The 25,620-nt window shown below is 55.1% G+C and overlaps 2 protein-coding genes across 5 annotated transcripts in view; one reads left to right on the top strand and one right to left on the bottom strand.

The window, feature by feature from the left end:
• Positions 1-7,948, top strand: part of LOC115527473 (prosaposin) — a 33,765-nt gene extending 25,817 nt beyond the window's left edge. The window contains exons 8-15 of one of the 3 annotated variants that reach the window (XM_030335125.1): positions 854-862; positions 2,632-2,763; positions 4,225-4,320; positions 4,620-4,806; positions 4,890-5,047; positions 5,386-5,466; positions 5,713-5,820; positions 6,905-7,948. In XM_030335125.1, the coding sequence (XP_030190985.1) occupies positions 854-862; positions 2,632-2,763; positions 4,225-4,320; positions 4,620-4,806; positions 4,890-5,047; positions 5,386-5,466; positions 5,713-5,820; positions 6,905-6,940 (807 nt within the window). In that variant the 3' untranslated portion in view covers positions 6,941-7,948. The remainder of the gene's footprint in view (positions 1-853; positions 863-2,631; positions 2,764-4,224; positions 4,321-4,619; positions 4,807-4,889; positions 5,048-5,385; positions 5,467-5,712; positions 5,821-6,904) is intronic. The other 2 variants (XM_030335127.1, XM_030335128.1) reach the window with 2 other exon arrangements.
• A 270-nt stretch (positions 7,949-8,218) lies between these two features.
• LOC115527471 (cadherin-23) overlaps positions 8,219-25,620 on the bottom strand; it is a 43,135-nt gene continuing 25,733 nt past the window's right edge. Inside the window, exons 12-32 of one of the 2 annotated variants that reach the window (XM_032595201.1) lie at positions 24,552-24,668; positions 23,176-23,400; positions 22,442-22,611; positions 22,082-22,219; positions 21,067-21,186; positions 19,350-19,527; positions 18,999-19,210; positions 16,784-16,975; positions 16,517-16,630; positions 15,534-15,663; positions 15,174-15,425; positions 14,932-15,093; positions 13,154-13,410; positions 12,695-12,792; positions 12,159-12,279; positions 11,995-12,074; positions 11,815-11,855; positions 11,571-11,646; positions 10,974-11,103; positions 10,649-10,771; positions 8,219-9,301 (exon numbers count right to left, since the gene is read on the bottom strand). In XM_032595201.1, the coding sequence (XP_032451092.1) occupies positions 8,975-9,301; positions 10,649-10,771; positions 10,974-11,103; positions 11,571-11,646; positions 11,815-11,855; positions 11,995-12,074; positions 12,159-12,279; positions 12,695-12,792; positions 13,154-13,410; positions 14,932-15,093; positions 15,174-15,425; positions 15,534-15,663; positions 16,517-16,630; positions 16,784-16,975; positions 18,999-19,210; positions 19,350-19,527; positions 21,067-21,186; positions 22,082-22,219; positions 22,442-22,611; positions 23,176-23,400; positions 24,552-24,668 (3,263 nt within the window). In that variant the 3' untranslated portion in view covers positions 8,219-8,974. The remainder of the gene's footprint in view (positions 9,302-10,648; positions 10,772-10,973; positions 11,104-11,570; positions 11,647-11,814; positions 11,856-11,994; positions 12,075-12,158; positions 12,280-12,694; positions 12,793-13,153; positions 13,411-14,931; positions 15,094-15,173; positions 15,426-15,533; positions 15,664-16,516; positions 16,631-16,783; positions 16,976-18,998; positions 19,211-19,349; positions 19,528-21,066; positions 21,187-22,081; positions 22,220-22,441; positions 22,612-23,175; positions 23,401-24,551; positions 24,669-25,620) is intronic. The other variant, XM_032595202.1, reaches the window with a different exon arrangement.

Below are 25,620 nucleotides of genomic sequence, written 5' to 3' on the forward strand. Positions count from 1 at the left end.
AAAAATAGCAGTGGGGTCATATGGTTATATAGTACTTTAAACTTTGTAGTTTACAGTTATTTGCTCAAAAATGTGTTTTATTGGTCATTAAACATTCTGGTACAAAAGGATTTTTAAGTGGCTGCATAACCTGTTTGGGTAGAACATAATGTATGTAACCAGTCCCCTTTGGATGTTTAGGTTGCTTTGAGGTTTGCTTTTGGGATCAAAAGCATGATGAGCAGCACCCTACCAGTTAGATAGACAGGCAGATCCCCGTTTCTCCCTTAGTAGAGAGAACTAACACTGGAATTGCTGAATCAAGGGGTAAGGCTTTTGATTTGTTGTCAAATCGGCCTTCCAGGCTGGCATTTGGTGCCCTGAGGCCGAGGCAGCAGAGGGTGTGTGGTTCAGGACCCCTGACCCCTCTGGGTGTATATTCCAGCACACACCCCCGATTTGGGCACTCCTGTGTCTTGTCCCACTTTGCTGCTTACCACCTGAGGGGACGGCCTTGCAGGCACGGTGGACTGAGGCTTCTGAGGATGGAGAGCTCCTCATCACCTGGCATTTCCTGGGACCTGTTTCCCTGTGTTTTTGAGCATGATTTGGTGTGGTGGGAGCATGGGGACAGTGCACACACAAGCTGGACAGTGTGCTCTGTCCCTTGAGGGCCACAATAACTTTCAGGGCCCCCTGAAATAATAGGAACAAGGTAGGTTGCTGATTTGTGACTGCAAGGTTTCCCCTGAACTTCTGGTGACATCCTTACAACCTTGGTTAACTGATGTTGTTATTTTAATTTTTTCTTAACTGTTGTGTCCTTTCCTTTCTCTTATTTTCATCTCCGATTTCCTGTTTTTTTGTTCAACAGCAGGATCAGGTATGTGATGGGGGATTTGCTTGTAGTAGTGGTCTGCTGCTTCTTGTAGTTAATTTTGCTCAATTTTTTTTTTTAATGGCATGACCTGTGTTAATACATAGGCTGGTGGGGGAGCTTCTGCATTTCTCCCCTGTGATTTGGGGGGGTCTCCTCTCCCCTTCAAGGGGCCAGAAAAGGAAGCGAGCAGGGCTTGGACTCTGGTTAAAAACCAGCACCCAGCTGGCCATGTGCATGCCACCAATGTGATGATGGGGGAACCATAGGTGACCCCGGAGATGACTGTTTCCTTAATTGTAGGCCTGACTTCCAGTGGGACACCTTGTTTCTGTGATGACTGAAGGGCATTGCATGTCTTTAGTCCTGTTTTTCATCACCTCAGAAATGCTTCTGCTGCATGAGCAAATCATTTGCAAATAGTGAGCAGACTATTCCTGTCTGTTGGATCCAGAGACTTGGAAACAGTCTCTTGATTGTGGCTTCTGCCCCTCTGGGTGATGGGGTCCTGCAGATCCTAGAACCATATCAGATGGCTCAAGAGCCAGGCCACTGGTGGCATAATATGGGGACCAAGTCCCCAGACCATTCTTACTGAGGCAGTACCCCCTTCCGAGCACTGGCATTTCTCTGTAGGAATAAAGATTTTTCAAAGGTATTTTGAAGTCTCATGGGAGAGTACTTTGGCTGAAATACTTGTTGCCCCAGGGAGTTAGTAGAACAGAGCTCATCTGAGACAAAGCAGCCACATACCTCTTGAGTCTTTGTCTTTTTTCTAAAAAGCTTGCTTTGTCTTTGGCCCCATTCTAGTTTCTCTCCCCATACTTAAAGTGTGCCAAAGACAGGGTATTTAGGATACATTTCAGACTTCCCTAATCTTAATTCTGAAGACTTCTCGATACTAAAACAAGGTGAACAACAGCCACGGTCTAGCTCTTTTGCAAAACCGCTCGTTTTAGCAGTCCTGTCCTGACGCTTTATGGTTTGGTGGTGGGAGGCAATCGCTGTCAGGCCCAGAGCTTGTTGCTGGTTGCATTTGGTTCACAAAGGATACAGAGTGTGTATACTTTCCTCACTCTTGGCCATCATCATCGTGAAACGGTCAAGATGTCCAAATTACAAGTTCTCTGTGGTTTGCTGTCTGGGTGGGAAAGGGGATTGATCTGGAGCATCTATGACCTGAAAGAATTGATCGCTTTGGGACCTTGGGTTTTTGTGTGTGCTGTGTTTATGCAGTTGTGAAAATAGAATGCAGTTTTCAAAAAGCCATCCATTTCTTCTTTAAATGGTCCTGCCACCGAAAGATAAAGTGTGGTCTTATTTCCAAGATTTTTGGCTTTTTTAGTTTATGGGCATGGCGGTTCTTCCTCTAGAAAGAATATGCGGCTTATTTCCTACTGAGAGTGAACCAGCTCGAGCGAGAAACAGGTTCTAGAGCAGACCAGCTGTGCTTGGAGGAGGATTTGTTTGCCTGTGAAAGGGAACAGGCACCAGAAGTCTTGCTTTCCTGGGGCGCTCTCTGGTTGGAGCAGGGATGTGGTTCTGTCTGCTCTCCCCTCAGCTTTGCGTGGCCTCCTCCCTGCGTGAAACCGGTGCATCCGCACTCGTGGGAGTCCCTTCAGGTTCAATGAGGAATCTTGCCTGTTTGGCAGTCAGGCTTGATGCTGTGACCAGGGTGCCCCCCTAGCACTCCACCCTTTGTGTTTAGAGAGTGGAACTGAGGGGGGTGGTGGGTACAGGCCTGCATCTGACTGCTTTTTCTGTGCCTTCTTTAGCAACCCAAGGAGATATGTGGCCTGGTTGGGTTCTGTGAACAAGTGAAGGAGGTGCCCATGCAGACTCTGGTCCCTGCCAAAGTGGTCTCCGAGAACGTCATCCCTGCGTTGGAACTGGTGGAGCCCATTAAGGTACCTGGTGTCACCCGTTTTGTACTGGCGAGGGCTGTGCAACTCCCAGGCCACTCCACATTATACCACGTTCTGTGAGGCTCACGCTTTTTTGGTTCCCTGCTTGGCTGCTAAAGGTGTTTGAGTTTGAGACCATTCAGTAGTTTCTGCTGTCCCCTCTACCAGTGCAGTACCCCTCTCCCAGCCCTGAGTGCGTTTATATTTCTTTAGTTATAAACCCGAGTGCTTCACAGGATCAGCCTGCATGTGTAGCACGTCTGGCTTTTTCTAGTATGTTCGTGTCCCTCCACCTTGCCCACTGTTGCCGCAGTGCAAACCTGATACTCCCAGAACACCCTAGGGCTCATGCAGAAGCTTCTCGGTGTACTGCCGTGCATGCGTGGGTGTCTGCTTTCGTTTCCCTGGTACCCTTCACTCAGTAAAGATCCACCGTTTTCCAGAATCAGCTTACATTCATCACTTGTTATGGGTCCAGCAGTGTGTTAAAGATGGAGTCCTGAAACCGTTGACCTGGAGTGGCGAACAAAATTGTCCTAGTGTTCATCGGGCTTGCAGTTTAGTTCTTAAAAGGGTCCGGGCCACGTGACGTTTTATCACATGGCACATGCACACACTTCTGAAGTTGCCATGGCACTTGACCTTTGGCTGTCTCATCTCCCTCCTCTGTCCTCCCTCAGCATGTGCAGCGTGTGGACCACAGGTTTACGAAGTCAGATGGGGTTGGGGAAGCACTTCCACCTGCCCCATCTTGCTGACTGGATTACTGGCCAGAGAAAATGTAGGGGAGTTTCACAGCTTGTATTCTAGCCACATGTGGCTACACGTTTACATAAAATCAGTTCTTTGGTTACCCTAGCCACATTTCAGGCGCTCAGTAGACACATGTGGCTCGTGCTGCTCTGCTGGACAGCAGAGGGGGAGAGCGTTCCTCCTGTCCTAGAAAGCTCTACTCAGCAGGATTACTTTACTAAAGGCGGGCTGTAGGAAAGCAGTCTCGGGTATAAGGAGACTTGACACTTAGGGGCAGACCTGAAATGTGTTTAAAGCTTTGTCTTCTAAACAGTAGACAGGAAGTGAGTCCTCACTCTCCTGCTCCCCCATCCACCTTCCCCAAATGACTGCGGAATGATGAAATGATTGTGACCAGATACATCATGCAGGCAGCTCTTTGGGGTTGGGGGATGTTTTCACTGCTTCTGTCTTCTGAAGTATGGGTTACTGGTTTTTGTGGGGTGGGGGGGGGGTGCGTGGCGGGATGTGGTGGTAGAGGATTGTGCAAAGGGATGGGTCTCCCACCATGTAAAACCAGCAGGGACAGGAACTTGGACACTGGGAGGAAGCCACCTTTTGGGTGACAATCTCTTGTTCCTGGCCATAGGGTGTCCCTTTCCCTTTAGAGCAGCAGGGCCCAGGGTGAGGTGAGGATCTCAGCATTAAAGTGCTGTCCTCCCCTTTCAACAGAAGGACATGGTCCAGGCGAAGGCTAGTGTTTTGTGCGAGATGTGTGAGTACGTGGTGAAGGAGGTGGTCAAGCTGATTGACAACAACAAAACCGAGGTATGTGCATTTCTAGAATGCTAGAGTACCCCCGTTCCCCAAAGGCAGAAGCGGCCGAAGAGGTGGACTCAGCCATCGCTGGCAGTGGACGCCAGCCCTGGGAATCTGCATACCCCCTGCGCACCAGTGGATCCCTCTGGGCTGGGGTCGGGCCTGTTTCATAGGTCTTGTCTTTTTGGGGAGGAGAGACCATCTTGCTGTTGGCTGGTTTCCTGGTCATGTTAGTATTACTGAGAATCTTTCCTAGGCCTGTCCAGCCTCTCCATCTTCTGATACGATCCTCTTGTTTTGTGTTTCAGGAAGAAATAATTCACACTTTGGGTAACGTGTGCTCAAAATTGCCTGTATCCTTGTCTGAAGAGTGCCAAGAGGTGGTGGAGACTTACGGCTCCTCCATCCTGTCCATCCTCCTGCAGGAGGTGAGCCCTGAAGTGGTGTGCAGCGTGCTCCATCTCTGCTCCACCCAGGGGCTGCCTGTGCTGCCTGGTGAGTAGGGTGACGGTGTGGCTGGCTGGCCCCTCCGCTTGGAAGGGCCCTGCCAGTACTCAGCCTGTGCTCCCTGTGCGTAGTACGCGTGATTCAGCCGAAGGATGGTGGCTTCTGTGAGGTATGCAAGAAGCTGGTGAGCTATTTGGACCACAACCTGGAGAAAAACAGCACAAAGCAGGAGATCCTGGCTGCTCTTGAGAAAGGCTGCAGCTTCCTGCCTGACCCATACCAGAAGCAGGTATGCCCCTGGCTGCTTTGGCGCAGAATGTCAGAACCTGCCTGGAGAGCGCAAAGGCTGGGGTAGCTCATTGATTGTACCTGTGATTGAGGTTTTCGGGGGGGAAAAGCTAGCTGTTTCTTAGAGGCAGTCTGTTGGTTCAGGGGGAGCCACTGGGAGAGATAACAGGAGCAGGTGAGATGAGGCTGAGTGTGGGTGGGTGGGCATCTGGGAAGGGGGTCCTGGGTTGGCAGTGGCAGGAATTCTTTTGGAAGAACGTGCGTGGCGCCCCTCCTTTTGTGCCCCTACTCTGTGTGGACACCCTTAGACCTGGGTGTGCATCTGTGTTTACCTAACAGTGCGATCAGTTTGTGACTGAGTATGAGCCCGTGCTGATCGAAGTCCTGGTGGAGGTGATGGACCCTTCCTTCGTGTGCTTGGTAAGTTCCTCTGGGTGGCTCTGCATGGAAGGGCTCCTCTGAGGTTGCGGCAGAGTCTCGGGCAGGGGGGGTGGGAGGACATTCTAGGCCTGCAGCACTTCACTCGACAGTGCTGACTTTTTGGAAGCACATGTCGGAGCTCTGATTGTAGCTGCTTCTAAAAGCCGGTGATCTCTGGTTTTGGAAAGGATCGGTAGAGCGGATCTAATTCTTTCCTCCTCCATTTCCCCTTTTTTCACCGTATAGAAAATCGGAGCCTGCCCTGCAGTCCGTAAGCCTCTCTTGGGAACTGAGAAGTGTGTCTGGGGCCCTAGCTACTGGTGCCAGAGCATGGAGGCGGCGACCCAGTGCAATGTGAGTAGCCTAGCGAGTGCTCCGCAGGCCTGCCTTGTCATTTGGGCAGCTCCCACGACAGTCCTGTGTCAGTAGGCCCCTCTGCAGTCAGCTCTCTCCCTTGCCTTCATGTCCAGGGGGTGGGGGATATCTGAGGCCCAGGGGAGCGATTAGGCTTATCTATCTTGGCCCACTAAAGGCAGGAAGACTGCGCTCTTGCCCTTGAGAAGGGTGGGGGTGTGCTTCAGTATTTTGTGCTTCTGCTTTCCTGTTCTTGGCTTTAATTCTCCTGTGACAGGGTCAGGCTCACATTCACATGAGGCCACCCCTGAGATTGCACAAGTCCTATCCCTTGGGTGGGTCTTAAGCCCGGCCTGAATCTTCACCTGAGGCCAGACGGCTGTTCTCGAATGGTCCTGAGAGCTGGCACCGCCCAGGTGTTGCAGGGTGCTGTGGCGCTGACTTGACCGCACAGCCGCCGGCGGTGCCCCACGCTGCTTTCTTGGGTGGAGACGTGTGTGGACCAGTTGGTTACCTAATGTTCCTTTGTGCAACTTTTTCTTCCTCGAGCGGGTTCCTCGTGACCATGGGGCATGACTGTGCTGGTGTGGTTGCATCAGTTTGGCGACGCCCATCCCGGCCACAAGGGGCTCCTTGTTCCTCCAGGCCTGGCCCACAGCACAGTCAGTAGAGGAGTAGGCTCTTGCTGCTGTTCCGGGCAGATGTGCCTGAGGGGCCATTGCCCTCCGGGCCAGAGCTGGTGTGCACCCAGTTGGGTGGGGAGTTTTGCCCTGGGGGCCCCTCCGTGCCGCCTGCTGAGTGCCAGGACTCCGAGTGTAATCAGATGGGAGGGGACCTGGGCCCTACGTGCATGGGTGCTCATCTGGAAAACATGCAAGTGCTTTGTAGCTGCTGCCCTGGATGCTTGCCTCAGGAGTCCCCAACACTGGGGTGGACACGCGCTCCCCAGTTTTAAATGAGGCGCTGTCTAGCTGACTCAGGACAAGACAGCTGGTCCCAGTTTTGGGTGATGTCTGATGCACTAATGGGCCAGGGGTGGAATTTGTCACATGAAGGCTAAACGCAGTTTCCTCTCTCCTGTCAGGCTGTCGAGCATTGCAAACGTCACGTGTGGAACTAGAAGGGATGTTCCTTGGAGAAACTGCAGCATCTTTTCCTACTTGTGTGTCTGGGGGCAGTGAACACAGATCTGTCGACTCTGTTATAAAAATAGGACCCCCTTTCCCCTCCCCTCATTTCCTGTCTCCTGATTGTAGCATTGCCGTCAGTGGGGGAGGCGTCTCACCCTCTGCCACCCATAGCCGCTTCAGTGTCCCTTTCCTTTGCCTAGACAGGTGAGGATGTCCTGTGCGCCGGGAGTCTTTCAGCCTGCCCTTGTGGTGGGTCCCGGCCCGGGCCTTGTTCTGAGCCCTCTGCCTACCCCATGCGGGGACCGCCCCTCTTCTGGGCCGATTGGCTGCTATTCATAGCAGCAAAACAAAGGCAGTTTTATGAGAAAGATTAGAGGCTCAGAATAATTAGGCTTTTTAAAACCACGTTTTCACCATAGGGAGGATTTAGGAAGCAGCTGCTCAGGAGACCTGGGTGAGGCTTAGGTTTGTGTCGACCTTCGTTTCAGCTTTCCTGTGTCTTTGCTGGTGATGCCTTGTTTGGGGTTCTGTGGGTTTGGGTGGGAGGGGCAAACCTGCCTGAATGTAATCTGCTAGCTCCACGTGGAGGTCCTGTGGGTCTGCTTTTGCGTGTGAGCGTGGACAGTGGTGACCACCTCTTGCTTTTGTGTTTGCGTGGCCGTGGAAGCCTTGCTTTTTTGTGTGTCCGTACTGCTGCCCAGGGCCCGCCTTTGCTCTCTCTGCTCCAATCCGCATTTCGAAGATGTTCTTTCTGACCTTCAAATAAACGTGGATGACCAGCTCCTAAGCCTTTGGCTTTCAGGTAGAGGGTCTGCTGGGTGTGCTGTCCAGGGGCCTCGGCTGCCACCCTGCTTCCTCTCTGGCCTCCTCTTTTCCACTTCTAGTTGCCAGGAGACAGCGAGATACGAAGTTGCTATTAAATGGACTTAATGACTTTTTTGGTTTGTTTTGCACTAAAGTTTCTGTGATTTAATAATAAATAAAGTCTGTTAACCAGACCTGAGCCTGAGTGCTTCCATAACACCCCAGCCAGGGGAGTTTGGTTTCTGACCTGTGGGTGTCCAGCAGTCCTGTAGCCCCACTTGGCCACAGAAGGCAAGCAGAGTGGGCAAAGAAATCCTACTTGGCTCCTCTCTGATTGGCCCAGGGTCGCAGTGGGTCAAAGGAACCCCTGAAAGTCAGGCCCAGATCTGCCCTGCCCTTCACCCTCCCCCCTTCCCTGGGCCAACCCAAGGGAGGGTAGTTTACCAGAGCCAGGGCTAATTGAATGAATTGAATTACTGATTCCTTGTGAGTTGCTTTTCTTATTTAAAATTCAGACCATTCCAGAAACGTTCAGTGAGTACCAGTTAAACAAAATCAAGGGGAAAATGTTAAGGGAATAACTTAATTTAAAAAAGGAATACACACAAACACATTCAGAACCCAAGAGAACACCAGTCATTTCTCTTTAGGAGCCGGGCACATTTGGGAAGCCAGTGAAATGTAGAGAACGTGGTTCGCCGACGTTGACCATGTCCATGTGGGGAGGCAGGGATCACTGTCAGCCCCTAGCTGGATGTCCAGCTGGGGATGTGCTAGAAATGCATTGGGACTTGAACTGAAGTCAGGGAGCCAAGGCCAGGCAGGGTACTCCAGCTCTGGGCCTCCCTCTTCTGGTCTGAACGTCGGGGGGAGGGGAGGGGAAGAGGCCCCGCTTGGCCTCTTAAGAGCTCAGCCTGGGCTGAGTTGGTCCTCACGCTCCTGAGCCCCCGGTGACCCTCCTTACCTGTGTCCTTAGATGCTTAACATTTTTGTTTGGTTTTCTTAAAAAAATAACAAATTTTATGAAGATAGAGGTCAGGTGCTGAATGGGCATCTGGCAGAAGTGGAATCTGAGCAGCTGGTGCGGGCTGCCACCAGGCCAGCCCGAGGTCGTGCGCCCAGAGCCAGCCTGGGGAGGGGCCCACACTGTGGTCCTGCTCTGCCCTGCCCTGGGAGAGATGGGGGCAGGTGCTGCTCACACCGGCGAGGCTCCCGTCTGGTCATAGCTCTGTGATCTCCAGGGGGCTCTCCAGGATCACATCACGAAGCTTGTGCAGGGGTGTAGATTTGGCTGACTCTGTGCGGGCGTTGCGCTCAAAGGCACTGGCTTCAGCTGTGGTCAGCGTCTCCAGTGAGCGACCCAGGCCCTTCTGGTCGTCCTCCGGCAGGCTGTTAAGGTCAGTGGCCAGCAGAGTGCCCGTGCTGCCGTGCACCGCGTGGATCCCGTCAGGCCCCTTGAGCTCTGTCGGCGGCTTATGGCGGAAGCGCAGGCTGCCCTGACCGGGGCTGTGCTCCCCTGGCTCCTCCTCCAGCTCAGTCTGGATCAGCTGCAAGAGGCCAGGATCCCCCAATGGCTCTGAGACCCACCCATGCTCAAGGTCATGCCCAAGGGCTGAGCAGGTGGATGGCCCCAGAGTCCCACCTCCTGTGTCCACATTTCCTTCCTACTGCCCACAGGTAGCTCTGCAAGCACCTCTAGGCTTGTGCTGCAGTGGGCGGGCCTGTCCAGCTGGTGGCAGTGTTTCTCACACTGGGTACAGAGGGGAACCCGGACACTTAGGGTGTTAGGGATGTGTTCTTGCTTCCCATGAGAATCTTGAATTTTGGTATTTGCTTTGAGAAGGGTCCTGTGGTGGAGTTTTGGTATCTGGATTTGTCAACAATTTGTCCTCGAGCAGGACATGTAGGGAGTGTCCACAGGTCAGGTTGGAGGGGTGATAGGATATAGTAGAAACTCAACACATGGTGGCACTTTTGTCCCGGGTGGAGCTGTTCATTGTTAGCCTATTCCGTTTGGGAATTGGCCCAACTGGAAATCTGGGGTTTTGCAGAAAGTGAATTTTTAAAGTGTTGACATCACTGCAGGCAAATAAATTTATGTAGGCCCATTCGACCCTGCAGCCTGTTTCCTATAAGGACATCAGATGCCTTTTAAAGGCATCTTTTTGGGGTTCAAGTCTGAGAAACACTCCTCAGCACCCACTCTAGGAAAGCCCACTGCAGAGCCCAGAAAGGAGACTGGGCCTGCCGGCTGACTTCCTGGGCCCCACCCATTGCTGTCTTTGGCCCTGGCTGCTGAACTCTAGGGATTGAGAAGGATGTGGGTGGCTGGAACGAGAGATTGAGCGAGAGAGGGAGGGAGGGAAGGAATGAGCACCCCCAGGGCTGGGGCACAGCACACAGCTCCGGGCCCGCCCGGCTACCTCAGAGATGGAGGAATGGCAGGAGGAGGCTTTTTGCACCATCCGCTGTGCAAAGAGCTTTTTGAGCCGCAGGTAATCCTCCAGGACCACCTTGAGCAGCGATCCCTGGGGGAGCGAGAGGGTTAACCCCCCACCAAGGCCTTCCCCTGCCTGTCATACCCCTTGCTCACTCCCATAACTCGGATGGAGGTGATGGAAGGTGCATAGGCGCCTGATCTGAGGGGAAAGAATTGGGAGCAGAGCCTGGTGACAGTGGCCAGCTAGAACCCACGTGGGCTCCAGGCCACTGCAGGCTGAAGTAGCTCCTGGTCAGCCAGATGCCCTGGCCTCTCTGAGCCTCGAGGTGGAGAAAGCTGTTTCCCAGGATCCTCCCCCATCCCTGTATCCTGGGGAACTGGTCTAAGCTCAGCCAGAGGCCTGGGTGTGGGCCCCTGAGGGGGTGTGGTGCAGAAGCCTGCAGGGAGGGCTTACCTTGATGGGTCCCTCCCGAATGATCTGGCCCAGCTTGGCAATGTTGTCGTACTCTTGGATGGCTGCCCGCAGGTACCGGTCATCATCAGGCTTGACTGCTGCTGGTTCACGCCCAAAAGTTCCCTGGGGAGAGGGGACATTAGCCGGAGCAGAGGTAGACCGCATGCACACGTATGTACACACACCCAGGGTAGTGGATACAACCCGCCACCCTCATCCCCCAAGGAACCCAGCTCCTTGGCAGGCAGTGGCAAAGACCTGCTTTACCTCCACCCCGTCCCGCACGGTTGTCCACCCCCTGCCCCTAGCTCTGGCCAGGGCTCACATGGGTGCGGGTGGGGCTATTCCATAGGTCTGCGATCTCACTCAGGTTCTCCGGCAGGTCGTCCTCATGCTCAGCCTGGGCGGCCAGCTCCAGGTTCCGGCAGAAAGGATCCAGCCACACGGGGTTGGCCCTGCAGGTGGGGAGTGGGGTGGGTGGGGTGCGGAGGGACAGATGCCCTTGTAGCTTAACCACTAACCCCTGCTCTTTTCTTTGGCCAACGGTAGTACCTTCCTGGGACTGGAGGTTCATGGCCTTGAGAAGTAGGCCCCTAGCCTATTGCATTTGGGCGCACAGCCACGCTAGGATCCCTCAAGAACCAGGACATGTTCATCTCGATTAGTTTTGGTACAGAGGCCTCACTCTGCACCTGGAGTCCAAGTCTATGTCTGCTGGAACTGGGGGCCCAATTGGGGTGTTGATCCCAATCCCAGCTCAGCCAACACTTCGTAGAGAAAGCCGGCCACCAGGGGGCACCCACACCCCAGATTTTAGCTGGTCTGGTCCCTCAGAGCTTGAGGGGTGTCAGACAATCCGCTCCCACTGGGTCCTGGGCATGCCTCCTCAGAGTGACCCTGAGGTCTCAGGGGCCCCACTCACCCGTCGAAGGAATACTTGTTGGTGTTGGGCATGTCCATGATGTCAATGAAACCACGATTTCCTGTAGGGAGAAGTTCTGGGGCATGGAGGGGAGGGAGGCACCCTGCTGGGGCTGGTGGAGCCTGAGCCAGCCTTATGAGGCCTAGGTAGGCACTGTAGGCCCCCAGAGGCCCCTCCTGCCTTGTCATCCTCACCCCCCCAAGCCCCCGCCCCGCCTCAGTCCCCCATCGTAGCCCTTGCTCACCTGCCGAGCCAGCCACAATGGCTTTGAGCTTCCTCTTGTGTCTAGAGAGAAGCAGAGAGAGGGGCTGGTGAAGGAGGCTGGGTGGGGCTGGCATCTCAGGGCCCTGCCTGCCCCTGTGACTGTCCCAGGAGCAGGGCTGGTCAGCCTTTCCCAGGGCAGGGAGGTGTAGGAGTCACTCACACGGTCCTGTAGTACCAGTTCATGAGGATGAACAGCATGGCAGCCAGGAAGAGGAGAATGGCCAAGACAATGATCGCCATCTGGGGGAGTGGGGCCAGGCGTGAGTGGGCGAGAGCACCCAGGGCAGAGGGGTGGTGGGGCGGGGCGCCACCAGGAATACCTACCTGCAGGGCGGACATGTCGTCGGGCAAGCGGGCAGAGATGGCAGGCTGCACGTCCAGGACATTGTAGTTCCGGAAGAGGTTCCGCAGCTGCTCCTTGTTCTCGTCAATCATCTGGATCACCCTGAGTGAGGGGAGGGGGCCTCAGCTTCCCTCTTCAGCCATTCCTCAAGAACTCATCCCACTCAGAAGGCTCTGCTGAGCTCCTGCCTCCGACCCCCAGATTCACCCCCGCCAAGCTTTGCAAGATCAAATCGCACTCAGCTAGAATGGTTTTGTATCTTACAGGGTTTACCACTCCTCATACAGGATCCTGCTTGTTTCCTCACCATCCATGTAATACTCCCCCATTTTACAGATGGGGAGAGTAGGACTCAGAGGGGTGGAGCTCTGCTCATACCCGCAAACTACTCTCTACTAGCCCTGCCCACCTCTGGGCGAGAGCCCCACACAGCAGGCCTGATGGTGTTATCGGCCTCTTTCGGTGGGTCCCCTCCCCGGCTCCAGGCAGGCAGGTGGACCGACCAGACCCCACCCACCGGTCCACGTCCAGGATGCGGTTGGTGTCGCGATTCACCACGTGGATGAGCAGCTCTGTCTGTGCGAAGTTCACCCGACCCTTCTTGTCCACATGGAACTAGGTGAGAAGAAGCGTCAGGGGGCGTGGCAGGAACAAGGAATGGGATGGGGAGCTGCTCCTGGCCTACCCTGCCGATAAACCTATCACTGCTGAGTGCTCACGGAGGACCACGCGTGATATCAGTCACTTGGCTGCATTGGGCCAGGTGCTATCACTGGCCCTATTTTTATAGGTAAGGATGCTGATGGCTAGAGACGTGGAAGGACTTTCCCAAGGCCATGTAGCTAGGGAATGACTGAGGGGCTACAGAGACCCCCTTTCATTCCCCTGACCTCTCCGCAGTGACAGTGCCCCGTCCCTGTGGCGTGGTCCTCCTCCCCTCATAGCCCGCAGACTCAGGGTGGGTTCCATGGGGCACCTGCACGTCATCAGTGTTGACAATGGCACCGGTGATATTGGAGAGCAGGCGGATGAACTCCTCCTCAAAGCCACGCACGCGGTCGGGGATCTCGTTAATGACGATCTTAACACGCTGGTCATCCCTCAGGATATAGATGCCGATGATGGCCGTGTCATTGTGGCCTGCGAGGTCCCGGGCCACAATGTCCACCACAAAGTAGCCAGGGCTGTAGGCCATGAAGAGGTCAAAGGTACGCAGGATGCCGTCCACACTCCCTGCAGGAAGAGCCCGCGGGCAGGGTGCAGCTCAGGGGCCACCCAGTGCCCCTCAATGCCCTGGGAAGGGGCGAGGGCCAGGGGCATTTGGACACACTGAGGGGAGGCTGCATCTCAGGCCACAAGTCCCCGCAGGGCCTAGCAGAGCAAAGCTGACAGAAAAGGTGGGGGGGCGGGGGGACAAGTGAGTATGAGTGTTCCGTTCATCTGAAGGAGCAGCAGTTCTGACCTCCACTTGGTGGGTTATTATCCTGGGAGAATGCAGCCAGTGCTGCCACAACCGGTGCTTCTAGAGATTTCTAAGGTTTTACTTAAACACTGCAAGTTAAAACACAGCTGTGGGCTGCAGTGTCCCAAGGGTGACAAGTCTGGGACTCCACTGTCCCAGGCAGGGGCGATGGGAGACGTGTGAACACCTCGGTGTCTGTCTCTGTCACACACACATGCACTTCAGAATTCCACAACCATACTAGAGACATAACCAGAGGTCGTACAGTAGTCTTCTCTTAGGAGACCATAGACCTGGGTTCAAGATCTGCCACTTTCTCGCTGTGTGACCTTTAGCAAGGTACACAGCCCCTCTGTGTCTTAAGTTACTAAACTAAGCAGTAGGAGATGAGGGGACATAGGGATGATGTCTGGTTGTGTGACTGCTTGTGAATTAGCCTTCAGAGGATGGTTAGGGGGAGCATATCTGAAGACAGAGGTGAAGGTCAAGATGGTATTTCAGGAAGTGAAGACAGGGCAAAGGCCAATGGAGGATGGTACAGAACAGGCTGAAGGAGTGAGTGGTGAGGGGCTCAGCTTGGGTGGGCATGGGGCCCTTACAGATAGTGGGGGGCTGTGGAGCCAGGAAGAGGAGGAACCAGGAGAAAGACCTGGTGAGCTTTGAAAGCCAGGCCAAGGAGTCTAGACTGAGCCCTGTAGGCGAGAAGAATGGGGAAGGTTTTGGGTAATGGGACACCCTCCAGGCCTTGCAGAACCTGACCCAAGAGGCTCAGTTGTCCACACAGGCCGATGCACAAGTAAACATGCACGCTTTCAGGTACATACGTGCTCTTTGAATTCTGGCTCCTCAGTGCTTAGCACAGTGCCTGGCCCGGGGGAGGGGGAGGTGCATAAATAGGAAGATAGGTGGACACACCAAAAGGAGGATGGGAAGGTGGATGAATGGACAGATGGGTAGATGGGTGGACGGATGCATGGACGGGCTGACTGACACACGGGTGGGTGAACGGATGGATGGATGAATAATGGATGAGAAGATGGGAGAGATGGAAGGAAGGAGAAAGTGGGTGGGTAGATGTAGAGATGGAAAGGGGGATCAGAGACTAGAAAGATCAGTGGGTGAATGAACAGATTAACAAATAGCTGGCTGAACAATGGCCAGATGGGTGGGTGGACCGAAGGACTGACATGGCTGGCTGGCCAGCCACTCATACCCTGTGGTGCCCACACAGACCCCATCTCCTCCAGACTACAGTCCATGCAGTGACAGAGGTCTTGGGTGGAGGCTCCTACCCATGGTGAAGACCTGGCCCACGTCCTCAGAGTCATTGGCAAGGGCCCGGAAGTAGTGGATGGCCAGGATGCTGTAGAAGACCAGGCTGTTGTTGCCAACGTCTGCGTCCAGGGCCAGCACCTGGATCAACTCTGAGCCCACCTTGGCATCGGTGGCCACTCCTGCAGAGAACGGGCAGGTGGGTGTAAGCGGCAGGGCAGGGGCCGCCCCGCCCCCCAGACCCAGGCTCTGGCCCCTGCACCTGCAGTGTACTCAGCCTTGGTGAAGCGCGGGGGCTGGTCGTTGATGTCTTCTAGCACGACGCGCACCTCCTGCAGGGTGAGGTCAGTGACCAGGTCGAGGGCTGGGGAGGGCCCACGGGGAGGTGTCCAGCTGCGATTGCTTGAGGCCTTGACGATGAAGGAGAAGACGGCTTCACGCTCCCGGTCCAGGTCCCGCAGCACCAGCAGACGCCCGTCAGGCTGCAGGTGGAAGTTCTTCTCTTCGTTGCCGGCTGAGGATGGGACCACGGCACAGGGTGAAGGGGCAGGGCTGGGGTGGGGCATACTTGGGTCATCTCCAGCCCCAGGGTAGGTAGGGCACTAGCCCTGGCAGGCCCCACCTGCAATGAAGTAGTACACGATGGCGTTGGGGCCCTCGTCCGCATCCACGGCGCCTGTCACGTTGCCCACGAGGGTGCCACGTGGCGAGTGCTCAGGCACTGTCAGCAACTGGTACTGGGGGCTGCCTTTCTGCAGGGGGGAGGGGGATGTCACATGAGGGCCAAGGCCAAAGGACCTTGCGCAGTACCTTTGTAGGTGCTGAGGGACTTTATTGCCCAAGGCTTGTGGGGTGAGCAGGACCTCTGTAACCTCAGGGGAGCGTGGGCTGGGCCTGGTCTGGCAGGTTCTATGAAGTATCCCAGCACCTGAATGGATGTTTGAACAAGGGGGCACGCTCTTTAAAAAAAAAAAAAAAAAACTTAAAAAAAAAAACACCTTATATTTTTGAGACTGAGAGAGACAGAGCTTGAGTGGGGAAGGGGCAGAGAGAGAGGGAGACACAGAATCTGAAGCAGGCTCCAGGCTCTGAGCTGTCAGCACAGTGCCTGATGTGGGGCTCGAACTTGGGAACGACAAGATCATGACCTAGACCAAAGTCGGACGCGTAACCCAGCCACCCAGGTGCCCCAAGGGGGCACACTCTTATATGCACATGGATGTGCACTCAGAGCCTCCAGGGAATGTCACCCCCATGTGCCCACAAGAAAAAACCCCATCAAGTTGTGGAGTATGAGTCTACACGAGCAGCTCAGCTGGCCCCAGCTGGGTGAAGCGAAGCTCAATTTCAGGTTTCCTGTGTGCTCTTGTGTGTGCAATTAGGTGAGTTATAGCACTAGGGGTCAGGCGTATTTGCCTGCTTTTTTGACTGCTGGGTAGTGCCTTGAAATAGCAGCTCAATAAATGTTGTAGGAAGTGCATGCAGTTTCTGAACGTAACCACATGTATATGGCACAGTGTGCACAGGAGAGCCCTGCGTGTGTACTTGCAGGCGGGGAGTCCCTGTGTGGGTGCGGGGGGGGGGGGGGGGGATGGGCGAGCTCACCGGGGGCCTCACAAAGAGAGGTTCGTTGTCGTCGATGTCCTCCAGGGCCACTTGCAGCGGCTGCATGGTCTCGTATGGCACTGGCTGGCCCAAGTCGCTAGCCACCAGGATGAGCTGGGGGGTGGAGGGGCACAGTCAGAGGAGGGCACTCCCTGGGGGCCAGGTCACCGCCCTTGTGGGCATTCTAGGTGGGGAGGTGGTGGCCCTGCGCCTAGAGGACAGCCCCTCTCTTGGCCCCGCCCCTCGCATTGGGGCCCGCCCCCTTACGCTGTACACAGCCTGTTTCTCGCGGTCCAGGCGCTGAGCGGTCTGGATGAGGCCGCTTATGGGGTCGATGGTGAAGTACTCCCAGTCCCGGTTGCCGGCCGTCTTCAGAAAGCTGTAGCGCACGGCCCCGTTGAGGCCCTCGTCCTTGTCTGTGGCATAGACCTCATATACATTGGAGCGCGGCGGGATCTCCTGTGGTGGGGGGTGGAGGGGCATGGCAGGGAGGCTCCTGGGCCAGCTGAGAGAATGCCAGCTCCCACGCCCGGATGGAGCTCTTGTGCTTTGTCCTCACTTAGCAGAATGCCCTTGCCACCTTCTGGCATCCTTAGGAAACGCCTGCCTGCTTAGCTGGACTCTCCTGGAGTCTCGGCACCTGCTAGAGCCTCCCTTCACCCCACCCCCACTCCACTACCCAGTGATGGTCCCAGCTGGTCTCCATCCACCACGCTTCAGAGTCTTTCAGGGTTATTGCCCTTCCAGGGCCTTCCCCCGTCCCTCGGATCCCATTGCATGCTGAGATTTGGAAGGCAGAAGGGGAATCCAAAAGCTGAGGCCACAGCTACCATTCTGTTGCTGGGTCTGTCTTGCTCTCTGCTACCCTAATCACAGGAGCCTTAGGTGTCCCCAGACAACACCGTCTACCCAATGGGGTACATGAAAACGAGGGTACATGAAAATTACTTAACGCAGCTGGTTCTCTGCGAGACACAAATCTTTCAAAATTTGGAGTCTTGAAGGGAAAAACGTAGCAAATGGGCCTTTGTTGTGGAAAAAGAACTAGATTATTATTAATTTATACCTTGCCTCGTTCCACAAAAAAAGATTTGAGACAATTTATAAGAATGTGTAAGTTATAATAAGAGCAAACAAGTTAAAAAAAAAATCGGGGTAAAGAAAAAGAAAATGGCGGCACCTGGGTGGCTCAGTCAGTTGAGTGTCTGACTCTTCTTGATGTTGGCTTAGGTCACGATCTTGTGGTTTGTGGGATCAAGCCCTGCGTCGGGCTCTGTGCTGACAACACAGGAGCTGCTTGGGATTCTCTCCCTCCCTCACTCCCTGCCCCTCTCCTGCTTGTGTGCACGTGTGCTCTCTCTCTCTCAGAATAAATAAGCTTAAAAACATTTTTTTAAAAGGAAAAGAAAACGGCAGGAAGATGGAAACTGAGGAGTAGGGGTCCAGGTTTGTGCACTAAGTCCCTGCGGGGTCATTTGGGGTAGGCTGACTGCTCTGAGCTCCCTGGCGGGCAGTGCAAAGAGGACTACTCTGTCACTGCAGTAGGTGCTGGAAAAAGCAACTCACAAGGTAGGTGCACAGCGTTTCCTAGAGCGCAGCCCTGGGACAGATTTCTCCTGTGGGGCCTGTCAGAGGAGACAGAGTGACGACAAGGACTTGATGCTGACATTCTGAGAGGTGGAGGCCTGCTGAAGTTTGGGGAACAGAGAGCAAGTGGGAGACACCCTGATTATACCACCAGGGGGCAGGTGGGGCCTGGGTGCTGAGAGGGAGGAGGGAAGGGACAGATGAAGGAGTACTGCCTGTCTTTACAAGGCAATTTAAACAATTTTTTTTAAAAGTTTATTTTGAGAGAGAGAGGGAGAGAGAATCCCAAGCAGGCTCTGCACTGTCAGCATGATGCTGGACATGGGGCTTGATCCCATGACCTGAGCTAAGGTCACGAGTGAGACCCTTAACTGACTGACCACCCAGGCGCCCCTCCAAGGCAATTTAGAGCAAGGAACGAAAGGGTGGGGGAATTCTGGAACCTCAGCCACTTCCCCTTGTTTCTTATTTTGATGCTGGTACTCAATTCCTAGGCATGGTATCAGCAGGAACAACAGACAGACGGAAGGAACATGTGTGTTTATTTTGAGACACCAATATGGGGGGGTGTGAATTTCCGGGAAGACTGGCTTTTCTGGTAGACTTCTCGGAGCAAGAGATGGGGCATCTAAAAAACACCCAGAAAAGTCACTTTCTCAAGGTCATTGGCTGGTAGCGACAGAGTCAGACTTGGGCCCCTTGTGCTGGCACAGCTCAGCTCATACTACTACCCGCTGTGTGACACTGAACAAGTCCGTCTCCCACTCTGGCCTCAGCTTCCCCACTTTCACAGAGGGGCCCTTTCAGTCTCCCAGGCGTGACTGCAGGAGGAGGGAGTGGGCCGGATATGGGAAGGGAGATGTTGGTGGGCAGGAGGACCAGGGGACAGCAGTACCTCTCTGATGTGGAGGACGGTGCCGTTGGGCGGGCGCACGAAGACGGGGCGGTTATCATTGACGTCGATGACCTCCACCAGGAGCATGGTGGTGCCCCAGAGTGGAGGCTGTCCGCCATCCGTGGCCACCACGGTCAGGTTGAACCTCTCGTAGGACTGCAGTGGCCGCTTTGTGGTCACCAGGCCTGAGTCTATGTCCACGTGGAAGGCCTCTGGCAGGTGGGACAAGAGAGCAGGGCCTGGCTCTGGCTGAGACGTCCTTCCCATCCCTCCTCCTCCTGCTCCTCCTCCTGGCCCTGGGGCTGCCCCTCTCACACCCAAGGCATCATGGGTGGGGAGCAGACTACTTACCCACGCCAGGGCCCTCAAGTGAGTAGGCCAGCTCCCCATTGGAACCCTCATCCTGGTCGGTGGCCATCATGGTGATGACTGAGGTGCCTGCCGGCTCATTCTCATACACGCTTGTGCTGAACTGGGGCTTGGAGAACTGTGGCCGGCAGTCATTGACGTCTAGCACCTGGATCACCACCTGGGGGCGGGGTGGGGGGGGAGGTTGAGGTCAAAGGTCAGGAGCATACTAGGTTGCTGCTTCAGGTGACCCGCTCACACGGGAGTAAGCCAGGGTGGACAGTGCCCACTGTTGGAGTCTGACCTCAATGTCTTTAACCCCGAGTCTCAGTTTTCCTCACCGTTGGGGACGGTAGCATCTTATCTCTCAGGGGCTAGTGAGGCTCACCCATGATGGTATGTGTGCCCAATGCCTGGCTCAAGGAAATGCTTTGCAGCTAGTACTGTGGTTACAGGATCGTCTGCGTCTGGGCCCAGAAGCAGGGAGCCCTCCTCACCCACCTCCTGCTCTGCCCTCTGCTGCTTCCCACAGTGGCCCTAGACATCTGACTCTGATCTCTGGATCTTAATGCTGGGCTGTGCTTCCTCCACTCCCAGAAGTTCTCTCTTGCCGGGGACCTGTGTCTGGCTTGGGACTTGGCTCCCTCTGCCAACCCCACAGCCCGGGGCGGGTCCTATGGACACAGCAGGTGAGGAGGCCCTTTCCCCACGTAGCTCCCATGGCCCTGACAGCAGCCTCATCCGAGTCCTTCACGGCGGTGATTTCAAGAACCCCTCTCCGTGCACAAAGCACTTGCCAACTCCCCATCTCCCTGCCTCACCACTGCCTTGGGCAGGAAGCATCATCATTGCTGCCCTTTCTCCCATCCCCTACAGATTTGACAGCTGAGGCTCGGAGAGGTCACATGCCAGATGCAGGGTGCTCAGCTAGTGGGATCTCTGTCTTCTGGCTCCAAATAATGGGCTTTTCCCAGCACAGCACGTGTGACACGACACAGCCCATGTGACAGGGACAGGATTCGGGTACGTGTGAGAGCTCCCAGCCCCTTCCCCCCCTGCCTGCTCACAAGAATTTGTCTTTGCCCACCCGACTTCTCACCCACCCCCACCCTTTACCTTGGATGGTTAGGTTATTGTGGGAAGATGTGGAGGAACTGGATAGAGAATGACAGGACTGGAGAAGGCAGAACAGGGGGGACGAAAGAAGGAGAAAGCAAAGCCTCAAGGCATACTCTGGAGAGAAGTGGGGATAGAGTTTAGAAGGTGGTACGCTGGCCTCAGGGTGATGGCATCGGTGCTAGAACTGGAATAGGAATGGGGCTGGGAACTGGATCCCTCGCTAATGTTCTTTAAGAGACATAAATAAAGATAATCGCTCTACGATTATGTTTGGTTGCTAGACTGTTTCCTTCCGTGGGTCACCGTGGACAGTGGGACACATGGCACCCCAGGTTTGACTCAAGTCACACTCAGGTGTTTTCAACTGCCTTAGCAAGGGTTTGGCACAAGAGATTTCTCTTCAAGAGTCGCCGTTTCCCCAAGCCACAGCCGTTTTGACTCAGCCAGCTAAGCTCTTGCTGTCTCCTCCTCTGCCGCCATGTCTCTGAGGGGACCGGGTGGCTCTGCTCCCACTCTGCAGTATTCTCTAAAGGAAAGGCTTTGCTCGATGCCCCGACACTTCTAGTCCTCGGTGTCCCTGGCCCAGGCTGGTGGCCCTTACCTGCACCGAATTTTCTCGGCGGTTGCTGGCTATATCTCCAGGGTTGTCTTTGGCCAAGGCAGTCAGAATATAGTGGTCCTTCTTCTCCCGGTCCAGAGAGGATAGCACATAGATGTCACCCTAGTAGGGGGAGGGGGGAATCAGGTCCTTCATCAATCCAACTGATATTTATTGAGTATACACTACACGCCAGACATTGTTCTAGGCTTTGCAGGTGCAGCACTGGACAGAACGGATGACCGCCCCCGCCCCCGTGGAGCTCTGATTCCAGTGGCTCCTCTTATCCCCAGTGCCCAATCCGCCTGGAGATGGGACGGTCAGCCCAGGATGGAAGTCACTCCCTGGCCAGGTATAGAGTGGTACTCTGTAAATAGTTGCCCTTCCTAGGGCCGGGCCAGGACCATGACTGACTGTTCACACCGAGCAGGAAGGACAGAACCCTGTTGACAGGGCAGAATTCAGGGGGACATGGGCAGGGAGAGGCAGTAGGAGGGAAAGTCCAGTTCCAGCCCAGCTCCTGGGGAAGGCGCTACCTGACCAACCGCCCCCAGGCCACCATGGTCTCTCCTGTGCTGAACTAGCTGCTTTGAACCAATGTACAGTCATTTGAAGTCGTCACCCGTCCTTTCTCTTGAGTTTCTGCTCTCTCACAAGTCTGAGACCTCCCTCCCCTGGCACAGAATACAGTGCCATGTATACAGCAGGAGCTCAAACACCGTGCCCACTTTCTGCAGAGCTTCCTATACCTCTCTTTTGATAGTTTTGAAAAGCAGCCTCGTGGACTTGCATCAGGTTTTCTGGTTTGGGGGAATTCCAAAAGTCTCTGGCCCCAGGAAAGAAAGTGCGGTCTACAGGATGTCTGGGACTGTAGCGGGGCTTGCTGACTTGGTAAAAAACCTCTGGGGCTACAGACGTTCTGGTGGCATGACCCAGAAACCGGGATGACTATAAAACTTTTGGTGGCTTTTCAGCCTACGACCTTGGGCCCTTCCCACTGCCCGGTTTGCCTGCTTACCGTAGCGGGGTTGATGGCAAACTTGCCCTCTCCATCCCCCAGGCTGTACTCAAGGAGGGCAAAGTTGCCTGAGTCGGCATCAGTCGCAGCGACTGTCAGGATGACTGTGCCCACAGGCACATCCTCAAAGACGGCCTCCTGGAACCCAGCGGGCAGGGAGAGAGAGTGGGCCAAGGTCAGTCCTGGAGTCTATGCCCCTTCCCTAAAAACTCACCATGGTAGACAGCCCAGGGCACCACGCTGCTCACGGGGTGGTCATGCCCCTGGGGCTCAGAGGCTGGCAGGGTAAGGGTAGAAGATGCCCGAAGGCCCCAAGGAATGGGCCCAGGTCCTGACCCAACTTGTTGCCCGGCCCCCCACCTGGTAGGAAGGCTGGTCAAAGATGGGGTTGTTGTCATTGATGTCCACGATCTCCAGGTAGACAGGGATCTCAGCTGCCCGGGGCGGAGACCCGTTGTCTGAGGCCCTCACGGTAAAGTTGAGCCAGTGTACTTCTTCGTAGTCCACTGTCCGGTTGGCAATGACTTTCCCTAAGACACAGAGGCACTTGCCGCCAGTTTTGCCACTCCTCACACATGGAAACTCTCCAAAGTATAAAGAGAAGGATCTGGAGCCCTGAGGGGCAGATGTGGTCTCTTGAAGAAGGAGAGTGGCCCAGCAGCACTGCCTAGTGGCAGGCCGGCCAGAGGCCGACAGCAGCTGGTGTCCAGCTCTTCTCCTCACTGGAGGCGAGAGAAAGCTTTTCACAAGTCAAAGGGATGAGTACAGGCAAGGCTGGGACCACCTCGGAGAGATTGCTCTCTTGGCTTTCTCACCCCCTCAGTGATCCTGAGAGCGGAAGCCTGGGTGGTTCCCAGCGGCCCTCAAAGGGCCGGTCCAGCCCACCCCCAGGATCAGGCGCTCTGTCCCTTCCTGTGGTTTGGGCATCCGTGAGTGATGGCACTGTGGGCCATACTGGATCTGGCCCAGCCCACTGAGGGGCTATGGTGGGCTCCCGCCCGGAGGGTGACAAGTGGGCCATGGTCCCTTGTGGAGGCTAAGCAGGAACAGACGCATGTCCCCCAATCCTCTTCTGACAGATCTTTCCCACCTACCTGCTGAGGAGTCTTCCAGCTGGACATAGCCTGGGGGCGTCAGGTCCAGCAGAGCGTAGGTGATCAGCCCATTGAGGCCCTTGTCGGGGTCCACAGCTGCCACGGCAATGAGTGTGGTGCCTGGGGTGGCCCCCTCCAGAATCCGCTCGGTGTAATAGGTGATCCCGAAGGGTTTGAACTGGGGCGTATTGTCATTGACGTCCAGGATGTTGACTGTCAGCTTGGCTGGCGTGGAGGCAGGAGGTGAGGGTGACGTGAGGGGTGCCACTGTGGCTGGACCAGGCTTCCTAAGTCTCAGTCAAGGCTGGAGAGGGTGGGGCCTTTCACTGCCCTCCAGGGACTCCCTGGAGCTTGACCCAACCCTTGTGTGGTAGCACGCGACCCTTTTCTCTGGTCTGGTTGCTCACTCTTCCGTAGGGGAACTGGCTGGGTGACCTTGGTGGAGCTGCTGGCCCTGACTGTGCCTCAGTTTCCCAGGCTGTCCAATGAGGTAGGACTATGATGGTCTTCAAGACCCTTGCCACGGTTCAGCCTTCTACTTCCTGTCTGAGTCGTCCCCTCTACATAACCTGCCCCGGCCCTTTGCCTTCTGAGTGGAGAACATGTAGGCCATGACCAGATCTGCTCTTCCTTACTGAAAACTTGGGCCTCTGGTCTGTAATAATAAGCAACCAATATCTGCCAGGCCTATCTCCCCACCCCAGCCGCTGTCCATGCCTCATGGACATGAGGCAGAGGTGGCAGAGGTGACTTGAGGCTACCCCTTCTCCACATCCCCCTCCCCTTCCCGCTCCGCCCACACAAAATCCCCTCTGTTAGGAGCCCCTCCCAGCTCATGCCTAGGGCTGCAGGTAGGGGGGGGGTAGGGGGCGGCCTTGTGCCCTTCTCTGCTCTGGCGCCTGTGCCCTCCAAAGTGGTGTCGTGGCCTCCACAGACATTCATGTTTCCTTGCACTTTCCTGTCTCTGGGCGGACCCCATGGCTTCCTATCAGATCTGAGGTTCCTGTCACACATGCCAGCCACACCTCCTTGTTAGTTCTGATAATGAGATTGTGGCCTACGTCTCTGTTGTTCTGTCATTTTCTCAGGGCCCGTCCAGCCTCTACCCAAGCCTCCTTCCCACTCTGAGACTTTGGGTTCAAGATCACACATAGCCCTGGGCTTCTGGACCCCCACCGTTAAGCTCTGACCACTGGGACACAAGGCCACCCTGAGCCTCACGGTAGCTGCCACCTCTCATGCTCTTCGCATAGCCTGACGCCGGGCAGCTATGACCTCTCATGCTCTTCACATAGCCTGACACCCGTTCCCAGCCTGCTGCCCCTGCCCTGATCGGCTCTGAGTGACCCAAAGGAGATGCCCGGGGGGAGCCTTACCATTTGGCACGCTGACAGAGCGCTCTGGTAGGTCACTGGCATTGTCGATCACTGAGAGAGTGACTTCATAGGTGGCAACCAGCTCCCGGTTCAGTGGGGACTTCACCATTACAGACCCTGTAAGACCAGACTGGGTTCAGTCTGAGGGGAGCCCCCTAAAATCTGGGCCTCCCAGGGGCTCTCCTGGCTAGCTCTCCCAAACCACACCAAGGGCAGTGGTCCCCAGTAGAACTGGGACAGGCTGGTGACATCTTTGGCTGGGATGAGGCCACAGCCACCTGCAAGCTGGGGGCACCTCACTCAGCCCCTCACTCACTGCTTACTAGCCAGGTGGACTTGGGAAAATTATTTAACATCTCTGTGCCTCTGCTTCCTCATTTATGAAATGAGTACCTACTGCATAGGGCTATTTTGAGGATTATGGCAGTAAAACGAGTTTCCATTTGCAAAGGGTTCAGAACAGTGCTTGGCATAGTGCCATGTAATCGCTTGTTCCAAGAATGCTTACATTCTACAACAATGTGAGTATACTGAACACGATTGAACTATTGAACTATTGAATTAAGATTGTGCATTTTATGCTCCGTGCATTTTATCATTTAAAAATTGCTTGTATTCTAGGGGCACCGAGTATAAAAGAAGGTCAAGGCAGCTAAGAAGTCCTGAGGGTATTCCCTGGAGGGGATGGTGGTGGGGCAGGCTGGATAGTCAGGCCAACCTCTTTGTCTTGATTACGTGGGCATGACAGGGCCTGATTGTGGGGAACGAGGACTGTCCTGTGGAAGTACTAGCAAGGAGGTGTTCTCTTTTCTCCTGCCCACTGCCTCTCACGGCTGCTGCCTGCCCCTGAATCGCAGAGGAAACTTCCAGAGGCTTAGGCTTGGACTGGACAGACCTAGCTGGGCCAATCTCAGGGCTGGCTCTGTTGGAGGGCCTGGTGGCCAGATCCTAGGTGAAACTTGCTCTCTCCAGCTCCCTCTCAGAAAGTGTGGCCTCTGGGATTCCCTTCCCCCTTGGCAGATCCCCTGCTGGGCTTCTGTCTTCCTCGGGTCCCCAGCCATGGGGTGGT

The sequence above is a fragment of the Lynx canadensis genome, chromosome D2 (assembly GCF_007474595.2).
Source record: "Lynx canadensis isolate LIC74 chromosome D2, mLynCan4.pri.v2, whole genome shotgun sequence".
Lineage (NCBI taxonomy): Eukaryota > Metazoa > Chordata > Mammalia > Carnivora > Felidae > Lynx > Lynx canadensis.